The sequence below is a fragment of the Moschus berezovskii genome, chromosome 18, assembly GCF_049115385.1.
Source record: "Moschus berezovskii isolate FMDL1 chromosome 18, NW_MosBer_1.0, whole genome shotgun sequence".
In the NCBI taxonomy this organism is placed as follows: domain Eukaryota; kingdom Metazoa; phylum Chordata; class Mammalia; order Artiodactyla; family Moschidae; genus Moschus; species Moschus berezovskii.
In genome coordinates, this window is record NC_142477.1 from 67,849,121 (window position 1) to 67,863,915 (window position 14,795).

Genomic DNA, 14,795 nt, shown 5'->3' on the forward strand with positions numbered 1-14,795 from the left:
TTTTACAGTAGTTTTCATCTTTTACAGTCAAGCTTTCTTTATTCCTGTCCACTTTTCTAGGACTCATAATATAAACACTTTTGAACAAGGAATAAAGGAAAGGGTTATCCAAACTGCTCCACTAGTAAGGGGTCGACTTCAGAGACCCAGACCAAACTTAAGAAAGGCTGGCCAGAGGCAAGTAATAGAAAAAAGTGAAACCAAAGAAGCAACTCAGGAAGAAAAGACACTACAAAAAGATGAAACTGGAAAGAAATTCCTGACTGTGGTGAGTTACTGCTATGTAATTAAATCAAGCCCTTTAATGCACATTAGAATATCAAATGGTAGCTCAGAATTGGCTTAGAATATAAGCACCTAATATTTACTCTAGTTAATTAATACATAATGTATTTACTTTTGTTTCAGATTTACTATTGTGAATTATTTTTTAATGAAAATAGATTCCTCCTCCCCTCCCACTAATGAACCTATTAATTACAAAAATGTTCAATCAATACAAAATAATACAATAATTACCCCAAAGTCTCACCACTCTGAGGCACCCACTGAAAACGTTTTGATGTATCTTACCAGATATATCTCCATGCATGCATGTGTGCATACTTGCATAAGTTTATATGATAAAATCATCATATGCATATTATTTTGTGACTTACTATTTTTCACTTGTTATACTAAGTGGTTTTCCATGTCATGAAATAGGAAGTTACATAATTTTTAACTGCTGGGTAACATGCTGCTATTTTGAATGACATATCAATCTCTTATTAATGGAGCTTTTGATATTAGAAAGAAATCTTAAGCAGTTTAATGCCCCATTTCAACAGATCTTGTTTTTCTGTTCTTTTTTTCTCTGCTAAGGGAAAATCTACATTTAAAATATAGTGATTGTAATCCTTATTTGTCCCCTCCCCCAGTTAAAAACAAACTATTGAACTCTTTGGGGAGGAGATTCACAACAGTTGGAGTTTTTAAAGCATTACGTGAACGTATTACTGCAATAATTGAAAATTTCTCTGTGAATTGGCAGTTTTGTTTTGGGCAGCAAAACAGGAACATTGCATACATAAGTTTGAGATTTCATTTTAAAAACCTAAATACCTTTCTTAATGATGGAAATATTTTAGGAAGTATGTTCTGTTGCTAAAAAAAAAAACCCAAAAGACAACTAATATAGTTTTGTCATTTCAGCCAAATTCTCAAATTGGAACCGAAATTGAAGTTGTATCCTCTGAAGTGTCAGAAGGCAGAATGTCTGAAAACCAGAGTCATGTTCTTTTAGAAAACCTTCATATTAACAAAGTAGATGTTTTAGATGAAAAGATGAGGTGAGTTTGCTTTTAATCAGAAAATCGTAAAACCTTTCAAAGATAAAGGTTGGATATTTGAATAATTGGTTTTATGTAATTTCACATTTCATAAGTTTTATGAAAGAAAAATAATTATGAAATTAGAATATTTTAAATCTGCTTATTGGGACTTCCCTGGTGGTCCAGTGGTTATGAATCCTCCTGCCAAGGCAGGGACACAGGTTCAATCCCTGGTTCTGGATCCACATGCTGCAGGGCAACTAAGCCTGTGCTCCACAAGTACCAAGCCTGCGCTCTAAAGCCCACATGCCCTGGAGCCCGTGCTCCCCAACAAGAGAAGCCACTACAGTGAGAACCTGTGCAGTGCAACTCGAGAGTATCCGCTGCTCACTGCAACTAGAGAAAGCCCATGCGCAGCAGTGAAGACCCAGCACAGCCAAAAATAAAATTTTAAAAAATCTGCTTCTTCAAATACTGTAAGAATTGCGTGACTGGTGTTCTCTTAGTTTATAACTTAGCTGAGAAGTTTGGCAGGCATCCTCATTTTTAAAGTAAACTTTTATGGGAGAGGTTCTTAAATTTACAACCTCCTGATAAAATTCATAAATAGGAAGTGCTGTAAAATACTTCCTATGTGCTGTCCTTAGAGTTGTGTCCCACGCCAGATGATAAGAATGTTATCTTTTAAATGGAGCACTAGACGGTTGAATATATTTTAGCACTACTCCTTTTATTTATTACTTGCAATCTACTTTATTATTGATATAGGAGCCCCTGGTGGCTCAGATGGTAAAGAATCTGAATCTGCCTGCAGTGCGGGAGATCTGGGTTCGATCCCTGGGTCAGGAAGATCCCCTGGAGAAGGAAATGGCAACCCACTCCAGTATTCTTGCCTGGAAAATCCTATGAACGGAGGAGCCTGGCAAGCTACAATTCATGGCGTCGCAGAGTTGGATACAACTGAGTGACTTCACTTTCACTTTTTTTTAAAATTGATGATGTTAAATTAGGATTTGTTAGTTTCTTCTTTTTTAATGTGTAAGAAAAATTTTATTTTTTTATAATTTTTTTTTCCATTTTTTTTTTATTTTACAATATTATATTGGTTGGTTTTGCCATACATTGACATGAATTCGCCCCGGGTTTACATAAGTTCCCCCTCCTGAACCCCCCTCCCTCCTCCCTCTTCCCTTTATCCTCCCTCTGGGTCATCCCCACATGCCAGCCCCGAGCATCCTATAATATGCATTGACCCTGAACTAGTGATTCATTTCACATATGACAACATACGTGTTTCAATGCCATTCTCCCAAATCATCCCACCCTCACCCTCTCCCACAGAGTCCCAAAGACTGATCTATACATCTGTGTCTCCTTTGCTGTCTCGTATACAGGGTTATCATTTGCATCTTTCTAAATTCCATATATATGCGTTAGCATGCTGTATTGGTGTTTTTCTTTCTGGCTTACTTCACTCTGTATAATAGGCTCCAGTTTCATCCACCTCATTAGAACTGATTCAAATGTATTCTTTTTAATGGCTGAATAATACTCCAAGAAAAATTTTAAAATCTTCCCTTTCTAGATATGGTTCATGGTCCATCTAATTTTAATTTATTACACTATTTTTGGAAGGAAAGTTATGACCAACCTTGATAGTATATTAAAAAGCAGAGACATTATTTGCCAACCAAGGTCCGTCTAGTCAAGGCAATGGTTTTTCCCGTGGTCATGTATGGATGTGAGAGTTGGACTGTGAAGAAAGCTGATCGCCGAAGAATCGATGCTTTTGAACTGTGGTGTTGGAGAAGAATCTTGAGAGTCCCTTATACTGCAAGGAGATCCAACCAGTCCATTCTAAAGGAGATCAATCCTGGATGTTCATTGGAGGGACTGATGCTAAAGCTGAAACTCCAATACTTTGGCCACCTCATGCGACGAGTTGACTCACTGGAAAAGACTCTGATGCTGGGAAAGGTTGGGGGCGGGAGGAGAAGGGGACGACGGAGAATGAGATGGCTGGATGGTATCACCGACTCTGTGAACATGAGTTTGGGTGTACTCCGGGAGTTGGTGATGGACAGGGAGGCCTGGCATGCTTTGATTCATGGGGTCGCGGAGAGTCGGACATGACTGAGCGACTGAACTGAACTGAACTGAACTGAACACTATTTTTGTAACTAGGTCATGTTTTAGTGAGTATTTATTAGTTTTCCTCCAGAATGTCTTCAGCACTTGCAGATTGACTTTTGAACATTCTAGCTTTAATTATATGGAATTAACTTGCTTTTTGGGAAAGGAAAAAGAGATGGTGCTGTATCATTTTTTCACTCTGTGAAGCCGTAAGAGTAGGATTTGGGCATGATGTCATCTGTTTGAACAAGTTATGCTATTGATTTAGCTTAACTTTATACAGTCTGCTTTCATTAAGGCAGACTTCTTACATGAAACATTTTCAGTTTTAGTGTGAATTTCTGTTACTTCTTTTGTTTCCCTTTATGTGTGTGTATGTGTGTCTTGAAAAGCCTTTTTATATTTGTTTTTCTTTTAAGACTAAGTCTTTAATTTTAATTAGCAAGTGATAAGAGAATGCTTCATTGCAAGGGTCCTCTTGGAGAAAAGCCCTAAATGAAGTGCAGGAACAAGTCACGGGATTTGTGGGGAAAGAGGGAACAGCAGTTGAGAAGTACTTCAGGCAAAATCATGTCTGACGTATTTGAGGGCCAGCACAGTGGGCCAGTGTGAAGTGGGAAGAGAGAAGAGGAGTAGTTACATGAGAGGTAAAGACTGAGTGGGAGAAGCACTGGTTACGTGGGACCGCTGTCAGGATTTTGAGTTTTACTCTAAATGGGCCTTTAAAGACTAGTGACCTTTGAATTCAGCTTTTCCTTACACCTCATTTATGATTGACTGTAATTTATAGTAGATCCAGAGGATTTAAATGGCTTGCTCAAAGTAACATTGGCAAGTTAGTTTTTAAACTTAACGTTTTTAGAATTTATGACTTTTAGACTAGCAGATTCCTTTTTACACTCAGCCGTCATATTTTTTAATGAACGAGATCAGACTTTCAAATTTCTACATGGAAGGCCCTTACTCACCTCCACTTTCAGTTTATTTGTTTAGTTTTGGCTGCGCTGGGTCTTCGTTGTTGCCGGGAAGGCTTTCTCTGGTTGTGACAACTGGGGGTCACTCTTCATTGCGGTGCTTGGGCTTCTCATTGCGGTGACTTCTCTTGCTGCGGAGCACAGGCTTTAGGCTTGCAGGCCTCAATAGCTGTGGTGCATGGGCTTAGTTGCTCTTCAGCACGTGGAATCCTCCCAGACCAGGGATTGAATCCAAGTCCCATGCAATGGCAAGTGAGTTCCTATTCACTGTACCACCAGGGAGGTTCCCCACACTCCTTTCCAGCTTTCAGCTTAACCATTACTGATAACTTTCTTCAGAGTATGTATTCAGTCTAGTTTTAAAGTTAACATATTCTTATGTCCAGCAGTTTTTTACCTCTTTTAACCCCAGTAGCAGATTGAGCTTATATATATATTTAATAATTCTTAAGTACCTTTGTAGAATCATATAACATGTTTTCCTAAATACATTAGCCTACACTGGAATATATAAGCTAGCATCATAACCTTGTTAGAACATCTTATGAACTTCCTTGGTGTTTCACTGCTGGATGAATTTAGCAGGATTGGAACATTTAGAAATGTAACTACTTTGTCTTCTAAGTAATTTATTAGAAATATTACTTAAGATTAGTCTTTAATGCAACTCTTTCAGAGAACTCATGATTGATACTTACATGTTCAGTTTTTCTTTATCCAGATTATATTAGTTTTAAACTTCTTAATTCACATCGTTGCCAGTTATTAAATATTTCCCAGGAAACTTTAGCATAGCTGTTTGTGTTGCCTTGGGAGCTGTGGCTACTGTTAGAATGTTAAAACCTTGTCTTTCTCTAACTTGGCAGATACATATGGGTTTATTTTGATCTTTATGACATTAGCTGTAAATAAACCCTTTTCTATGAGCTGACAGGCATGTGGTGGGAGAACAGACTCTAGCTTTCAAATCTGCTTTTGAACTAGAAGAATCAAGGTTGTTGGGACCAGTGTATATTTGTTCATACTTCAGAGCCCAGTTGAGGGATTTATTTAAATTGTCATTATGATGTCCATCTTCAATTACTGGCGTTTTTGTTTTGTATCTGGTTATTTCTCTGAAAATTAAAGTAGCATGAAACCATACTCCAGAATCAATGAATGAAAGTTAAAAAAGATTGAATATCAGTATATTAATGTGAAACTACTCTTCAAGCTAAGTGAAAGTTATAAAAGCTTTTAATGTTATTTCATATCAGCACATGAAGTTTTGTTTTATATATTTAGTTTTATAGCCTGTTTATGTCCTTTGAACATAGAATTGGTTTGTACCCAGAATTGTTTAACTGCAGTTGTATCAACAGGAATTCTGATTTTGGTTCTTCAACATGATTTGTATTTCATTCTAGACATAGACATGAAACATATGTTCCTAGTCCACCACAGATAATAAGAAGACAGTTCCAAAGGGCTAAGCCAAATTTGGGAAGAACACAAAGTAAGAAAGAAGCATCAGACATAGAAGAAGACAGAGCAGATCAGAGGAAGGCAAGGAAGCCAGAAGATAGTTTGTCGCCGCATGAAGATTCTGACAGCCAGCTTCTTCAAAAAGTAAGTTTGAAAAAAATTTATATGTGGTCTCTGTTTTATCAGTATCATGAAAGAGACCATTTAAAAAGTAATTTTGCTTTTTGTATTATAACTACTTTCATGAAAGCTGATTGACTCTCCTAATATTTTGATAGTTTAGAAACCCATCAGTTGTGTATATGAGTATAAGCGTAGTGCTTTAAGCCAAACTACCAAACCAAATTACCATACAGATTCTTTCCATGATAATATCACCTGTTTATTCTTAAATTTAAGGGAAAACCTGAGTTTCTGACATCTCTGGAGGTTTCAGCAAGAAAAGATTCTGTAGGTTCTAAGGAGACTGGATTGGCAAAAATAGATGCTCAATCAGAAGTTGAACCATCTGGAAGTGTTGGAGAGAAGACTGGAGGGGATAACAACTGTGCAGTTGTTGAAAAGCAGTGTATCAGTAAACCAAGGTAAAGTTTTATTTAGCAAGTGCTTTCAGAATAGTAACTACAAATAATATTCCTTATGGATGTCCTGCTCTAATTTATTGATAAGAGTACAAAGGTTTGATAACAGAAGTATGGGTTGTTTTTAGTGACAGGTCTGTTTCTTTCCCACTTTTGACTTTTGTTTACTCAAATTTACTCTTTTAAAATAACCTCTGAAAGATTTTTCTTTCCTACATTTAAAATTTCTGGGTATTGAGTATATTAGGCATGAGCAGAAACCTGACTAAAGAGTAGTGTGTATTGCCTAAATAACTAGGATGCTAATTTGAATGGAGTCACAAACACAAGTGAAGGGTATCCTTTTCCCACAGTTTTCAAGGAGAGTGGAAGGGAGCCTGAGTTCTAAAAAAAATATTGCTATGATGGGATTTCCTTCTTTTTTCTTTTAACCTAGTCTGTTTACCTGGTAAGATAAAACATATTACTTTTTGATCTCTTATTTTGTATTTATTGGCCCAATGTTCTTTATCCTTTTTTCTTCCAATAATTTCCAGTCTTGTATTTCATCATTGCTTAAACAACAAGGGGAAAAATGGCTCACAATTAAAACCTTACTGTGAAAAATTTGTAGGTAGATAACTAAGATTTAACTCTTGAGTGAGAAACTAGTAACTGTAAATTCCTCTCATTCTCTTCACAGCATGTGTTGACAGAATGGGTGGTGAGCATTTTATATTAATGGCTTGAATTGAGATTTCACTTTAAAAGTTGAGATTTCATTATAATCATCCTTGTGCACGTATTGACTATGTTGCTATTTTGATTAAACTTCCAGCTCCCCACAAGTGTTAAAAGAACCAGATAACTCTAAAATTGCTCTGGATCGAAGAAGAGCGCTCTCATCTGCCTCTGAGCGTGAGATAGATCACAGGAGAAGGAGAGTTCGTCGAAAGGTTAAACCGAGCACCCCCAGAGGGCGTGGCTCAAAACGAAGTCGCAGTAAGACCTCTAAGAAGGAACCCAGAGCTTCCAGGTCTGTGCTGGTGACTCTTCGAGCTTCCCAGGAAGAAGACGAAGATGATGGTGAAGACTTTGAGTCTGACTATGAAGAAGAAAGCTATCATCTTGCTCCCGAAGAAGTAAACAAAGCTCCCGTGTTTGTACCTATTGGTCTCAGATCTCCCGAACCTGTTCCTGTTCAGATTGAGGAAACTATGGAAGAGGTAGTTTGGCTTTGGAATCCTTGGAACTTTATCTTACTTGCTTTTTGCTTTTGGTGTATCATTCTCTCTTCTGTTAGCGATATTAGAATCTGAGGATTACTAGTGTAATTTGTTTAGGGCCTAAGTTAGTAGAAATAGACTGTGTGACCTCCTGTGTTTGCTCAGCCCCTGCAGCTCAGGCCCAGCTCAAGGTAGTGAGTATAACAATAGTAAGACAAATTAATTTCACTTGCAGGCAGGGACCAGTTTGTCTTATTAAGCTATGTATTCTTGTACCTATAGCCCTCTCGTTTTTAGGAACCATTTCATAAATGTTGACAGACTGATGAGAGAAATTGTGGGAAAGTAGAAGGCAATGGCAAGCCACTCCAGTACTCTTGCCTAGAAAATCCCATGGATGGAGGAGCCTGGTAGGCTGCGGGGTCGCTAAGGGTCGGACACGACTGAGTGACTTCACTTTCACTTTTCACTTTCACACATTGGAGAAGGAAATGGCAGCCCACTCCAGTGTTCTTGCCTGGAGAATCCCAGGGACGGGGGAGCCTGGTGGGCTTCCGTCTATAGGGTCACACAGTCGGACACGACTGAGGTGACTTAGCAGCAGCAGCAGCAGGGACAAGTTGGGGATCATGGAAAGTAAAATACTAGGTACTAAGAAGACTAGCTCTGGATGTTTTGCTTACCGTTTGTAAGAATCACAGATCCTTCGAAATCCTTAAATGTTTCATTTTTGCCAAGATGATGTCAATCAATAAGAATTACTGTATTTTAGGTTTTTAAATTGTGTATGAATGTGAATTATTGCTTCAGTTGAATATTTTATTTTATGATTTGTTTTGTTTTCCTGTGATGGTGTGCCAAAATGAAATAATGAAACTTTTCATGTTGGCAGCTTGTAATCCCTACGAATGTCACAGATGTAGGGTGCATAACTGTTGTTGAACATCAACTTTCGTCAAACATAGATGTGATTCCTCAAGAAATGAGACAAGAAGAAAACTTGAATGCATTATCAGTTGTAAGCATCTGTTTTATTATGTTTTACCTCTAATTCTTTTTTTACTTTCAAAAGACTCAAAGTTTATTTTGAAAGCTGTAGGTTTACAGTTAGTTCTTAACTTGTATGATTGGCATTATTATTTCTAGGAGCTGAAAGTGTAAATGGTAGAAACTAGTGAATAATTTATAGATTTTATATTTGACTTGAAAAGTATAGATTTTTGTGTATGGGAATAGCTCTTTTTTGTTTAAATTTTATTGGAGGCAAATTACTTTACATTAATATATTGGTTGGTTTTGCCATACATTGACACGAATCCGCCCCGGGTGTACATGTGTTCCCCCTCTTGAACCCCCCTCCCAACTCCCCCTTCCCTGTATCCTCCCTCCAGGTCATCCCTGTGCACGAGCCCGAAGCATCCTGTGTCATGCGTCGAACCTGGACTGGTGATTCATTTCACATATGATAATATACATGCTACAATGCCATTCTCTCAAATCATCCCACCTTCACCCTCTCCCACAGAGTCCCAAAGACTGTTCTGTACACCTATGTCTCTTTTGCAGTCTTGTATACAGGGTTATCATTTCCATCTTTCTAAATTCCATATATATGCGTTAGTATGCTGTATTGATGTTTTTCTTTCAGGCTGACTTCACTCTGTATAATAGGCTCCAATTTCATCCACCTCATTAGAACTGACTCAAATGCATTCTTTTTGATTGCTGAAAAATATTCCATTGTGTATATGTACCAAAACTTTCTTATCCATTCATCTGCAGATGGACATCTAGGTTGCTTCCATGTCCTGGCTATTATAAACAGTGCTGCAATGAACATTGGAGTACATGTGTCTCTTTCAATTCTGGTTTCCTCGGTGTGTATGCCCAGGAGTGCGATTGCTGGATCATATGGCAGTTCTATTTCCAGTTTTTTGAGGAATCTCCACACTGTTCTCCCTAGTGGCTGTACTAGTTTGCATTCCCACCAACAGTGTAAGAGGGTTCCCTTCTCTCCACACCCTCTCCAGCATTTATTGCATGTAGACTTTTGGATAGCAGCCATTCTGACTGGTGTGAAATGGTATCTCATTGTGGTTTTGATTTGCATTTCTCTGATTATGAGGGATGTTGAGCATTTTTTCATGTGTTTGTTAGCCATCTGTATGTCTTCTTTGGAGAAATGTCTGTTTAGTTCTTTGGCCCATTTTTTGATGGGGTCGTTTATTTTTCTGGAATTGAGCTGCAGGAGTTGCTTATATATTTTTGAGATTAATTCTTTGTCAGTTGTTTCATTTGCTATTAATTTCTCCCATTCTGAAGGCTGCCTTTTCACCTTGCTTATAGTTTCCTTTGCTGTGGAGAAGCTTTTGATTTTAATTAGGTCCCATTTGTTTATTTTTGCTTTTATTTCCAATATTCTGGGAGGTGGGTCATGGAGGATCCTGCTGTGATTTATGTCGGAGAGTGTTTTGCCTATGTTCTCCTCTAGGAGTTTTATAATTTCTGGTCTTACGTTTAGATCTTTAATCCATTTTGAGTTTATTGTGTATGGTGTTAGGAAGTGTTCTAGTTTCATTCTTTTACAAGTGGCTGACCAGTTTTCCCAGCACCACTTGTTGAAGAGACTGTCTTTTCTCCATTTTATATTCTTGCCTCCTTTGTCAAAGATAAGGTGTCCATAGGTTCGTGGATTTATCTCTGGGCTTTCTATTTTGTTCCATTGATCTATATTTCTGTCTTTATGCCAGTACCATATTGTCTTGATGACTGAGGCTTTGTAGTAGAGCCTGAAGTCCGGCAGGTTGATTCCCCTAGTTCCATTCTTCTTCCTCAAGATTGCTTTGGCTATTCGAGGTTTTTTGTATTTCCATACAAATTGTGAGATTATTTGTTCTAGTTCTGTGAAAAATATCATTGGTAGCTTGATAGGGATTGCATTGAATGTATAAATTACTTTGAGTAGTATACTCATTTTTACAATATTTATTCTTCCAATCCACGAACATGGTATATTTCTCCATCTATTATTGTCCTCTTTGATTACTTTCACTAGTGTTTTATAGTTTTCTATGTACAAGTCTTTTGTTTTCTTAGGTAGATATATTCCTAAGTATTTAATTCTTTTCATTGAAACAGTGAATGGAATAGTTTCCTTAATTTCTCTTTCTATTTTCTCATTATTAGTGTATAGGAATGCAAGGGATTTCTGTGTGTTGATTTTATATCCTGCAACTTTACTGTATTCATTGATTAGCTCTAGTAGTTTCCTGGTAGAGTCTTTAGGGTTTTCTGTGTAGAGGATCATGTCATCAGCGAACAGTGAAAGTTTTACTTCTTCTTTTCCAATTTGTATTCCTTTTATGTCTTTTTCTGCTCTGATTGCTATAGCCAAAACTTCCAGAACTATGTTGAATAGTAGTGGTGAGAGTGGGCACCCTTGTCTTGTTCCTGATTTTAGGGGAAATGCTTTCAGTTTTTCACCATTGAGGATAATGTTTGCTGTGGGTTTGTCATATATAGCTTTTATTATGTTGAGATATGTCCCTTCTATTCCCACTTTCTGGAGGGTTTTTATAATAAATGGATATTGAATTTTGTCGAAGGCTTTCTCTGCATCTATTGAGATAATCATATAACTTTTATTTTTCAGTTTGTTAATGTGGTGTATTACGTTGGTTGATTTGCGGATATTGAAGAATCCTTGCATTCCTGGGATAAAGCCCACTTGGTCATGATGTATGATCTTCTTAATGTGTTGTTGGATTCTGATTGCTAGAATTTTGTTAAGGATTTTTGCATCTATATTCATCAGTGATATTGGTCTGTAGTTTTCTTTTTTTGTGGGATCTTTACCAGGTTTTGGGATTAGGGTAATGGTGGCCTCATAGAATGAGTTTGGAAGTTTCCCTTCCTCAGCAATTTTCTGGAAGAGTTTGAGTAGAATAGGTGTTAGCTCTTCTCTAAATTTTTGGTAGAATTCAGCTGTGAAGCCGTCTGGACCTGGGGTTTTGTTTGCTGGAAGATTTCTAATTACAGCCTCTAATTCTGTGCTTGTGATGGGTCTGTTAAGATATTCTATCTCTTCCTGGTTCAGTTTTGGAAGGTTGTACTTTTCTAAGAATTTGTCCATTTCTTCCAAGTTATCCATTTAATTGCCATATAATTGCTGATAGTATTCTCTAATAATCCTTTGTATTTCTATGTTGTCGGTTGTGATCTCTCCATTTTCATTTCTAATTTTATTGATTTGGTTCTTCTCCCTTTGTTTCTTGATGAGTCTGGCTAGTGGTTTGTCAATTTTATTTACCTTCTTAAAGAACCAGCTTTTGGATTTGTTGATTTTTGCTACGGTCTCTTTTGTTTCTTTTGCATTTATTTCTGCCCTAATTTTTACGATTTCTTTCCTTCTACTAATCCTGGGGTTCTTCATTTCTTCCTTTTCTAGTTTCTTTAGATGTAGAGTTAGGTTATTTAGTTGACTTTTTTCTTGTTTCTTGAGGTGTGCCTGTATTGCTATGAATTTTCCCCTTAACACTGCTTTTACAGTGTCCCAGAGGTTTTGGGTTGTGATGTTTTCGTTTTCATTCATATCTCCTTCAGTTCAGTTCAGTTCAGTCGCTCAGTCGTGTCCGACTCTTTGCAACCCCATGAATCACAGCACGCCAGGCCTCCCTGTCCATCACCAACTCCCGGAGTACACTCAAACTCATGTCCATCGAGTCGGTGATGCCATCCAGCCATCTCATTCTCTGTCGTCCCCTTCTCCTTCTGCCCCCAATCCCTCCCAGCATCAGACTCTTTTCCAGTGAGTCAACTCGTCACATGAGGTGGCCAAAGTATTGGAGTTTCAGCTTTAGCATCAGTCCTTCCAATGAACACCCAGGACTGATCTCCTTTAGAATGGACTGGTTGGATCTCCTTGCAGTCCAAGGGACTCTCAAGAGTCTTCTCCAGCACCACAGTTCAAAAGCATCCATTCTTCGGCGATCAGCTTTCTTCACAGTCCAACTCTCACACCCATACATGACCACGGGAAAAACCATAGCCTTGACTAGACGGACCTTGGTTGGCAAAGTAATGTCTCTGCTTTTTAATATACTGTCTAGGTTGGTCATAACTTTCCTTCCAAGGAATAAGCATCTGTTAATTTCATGGCTGCAATCAGCATCCGCAGTGATTTTGGAGCCTCCAAAAATAAAGTCTGACACTGTTTCCACTGTTTTTCCATCTATTTCCCATGAAGTGATGGGACCAGATGCCATGATCTTTGTTTTCTGAATGTTGAGCTTCAAGCCAACCTTTTCACTCTCCTCTTTCACTTTCATCAAGAGGCTTTTGAGTTCCTCTTCACTTTCTGCCATAAGATTGGTGTCATCTGCATATCTGAGGTTATTGATATTTCTCCCAGCAATCTTGATTCCAGCTTGTGCTTCTTCCAGCCCAGCGTTCCTCATGATGTACTCTGCGTATAAGTTAAATAAGCAAGGTGACAATATACAACCTTGACGTATTCCATTTCCTATTTGGAATCAGTCTGTTGTTCCATGTACAGTTCTGACTGTTGCTTCCTGAGACTTATGTTAAAATTCTGATGCATTAAATATAAACTAAATTTCAGTTATCTAAAACATACTTAGTTGCCTTTTGCTTGGTGCACTCTTGCTCACTTGCTTGGTATTTAACTTGTTTTTATAAATGAAGTCTTATAACTTTTTTAAAAAACAGCTTTATTAAGATACAGTTCATGCATCATACAGTTCATCCATTTGAAGTATACTTTTCATTGGTTTTTAGACACTGGCAGTTTTAGTAAGGTTTTGTCACCTCAGAAAGAAGTCTTATGCTCATTGATAGTTGCTCATTTCCTTCCAACCTTCCCCAGACCTAGGTGACCAGTGACCTATTTTTTGTCTCTATAGATTTCTCGTTCTGGATATAAACACACAGTATGGTCTTCATTCATCTGTTCATGGGCATATAGATTGTTTCCATCTTTCAGTTCAGTTCAGTCGCTCAGTCTTGTGTGACTCTTTGTGACCCCATGAATCACAGCACGCCAGGCCTCCCTGTCTATCACCAACTCCCGGAATTTCCATCTTTGGGCCATTATAAATAATGCTGCTATGACCATTCATGTCCAAGTTTCTGTATGGACATATGTTTTCGTTTCTCTTGGGTACATTAATGGAAGTATAATTGCTGTGTCATATGGTAACTTTGTTTAATCATTTGCGGAACTAGCAAACTGTTTTCCAGAGTTACAGCATCATTTTATATTCTCACCAGTGATGTATGAGAATTCCAGTTTCTTCACATCCCGACTTTTTTATTTTAGTTTTTGGATCTAACCGTCCTAGTAGGTGTGAACTGATACCTCATTATGGTTTTAATTTGTATTCCCTAATGATTAATGATGTTGAGCACCTTTTCATGTGCTTTTATTGGCCATTTTTATATCTTCTTTGGAGAAAATGTCTGGAGTCTTTGCCTATTTAAAATTGTTTTTGGTCCATTTGTCTTTTTTTTTGAGTTGTGAGAATTTTTTTATATTCTTGATACAAGTTCCTAATTGTATATATGATTCTCAAGTGTTTTATCTCATTCCGTGGGTTGTTTTCATTTTCTTGACAGTTTTTTTAGAGTAACTGGAGTTCCATTTATCTGTTTTTGTTGTTGTTGCTCACGCTTTTACTGTCATATCTAAGAATCCTTTCCCAAAGCTAAGGTCTTAAAGATTTACTCCTATTTTGCATTTAAGTCTTTAATCCATTTTGAGTTAATTTTTTTTTTGGCCATGCCATGTGGCTTGTTGGATTTTAGTTCCCTGACCAGAGCTTGAATGTGGGTCCCCAGCAGTGGAAGCACCAAGTACTAACCACTGGATTACCAGGGAGCTTTCCTCATTTTGAGGTAACTTTTATATGGTGTGAGATTAGAGTCCCAGTTCATTCTTTTGCATATGACTGTCTAATGGTTGCATCATTTCTTTGAAAAACTGTTCTTTCCCCATTGAAGTCTTTTATTTTTGTCAAAAATTAGTTGGCTGCATAAACGTGGACTCTCAATTCTATTCCATGGACTTATTTGTCTGCCTTAATGTTGGAGAGGCTCTATTGTTTTTTG

At 37.6% G+C, this 14,795-nt stretch overlaps 1 protein-coding gene across 1 annotated transcript in view; it reads left to right on the forward strand.

The window, feature by feature from the left end:
- Positions 1-14,795, forward strand: part of BDP1 (BDP1 general transcription factor IIIB subunit) — an 88,044-nt gene that overhangs the window by 43,280 nt on the left and 29,969 nt on the right. Inside the window, exons 21-26 of the mRNA XM_055421894.2 lie at positions 61-268; positions 1,195-1,331; positions 5,827-6,028; positions 6,284-6,468; positions 7,283-7,670; positions 8,563-8,688. Of these exons, the coding sequence (XP_055277869.2) occupies positions 61-268; positions 1,195-1,331; positions 5,827-6,028; positions 6,284-6,468; positions 7,283-7,670; positions 8,563-8,688 (1,246 nt within the window). The remainder of the gene's footprint in view (positions 1-60; positions 269-1,194; positions 1,332-5,826; positions 6,029-6,283; positions 6,469-7,282; positions 7,671-8,562; positions 8,689-14,795) is intronic.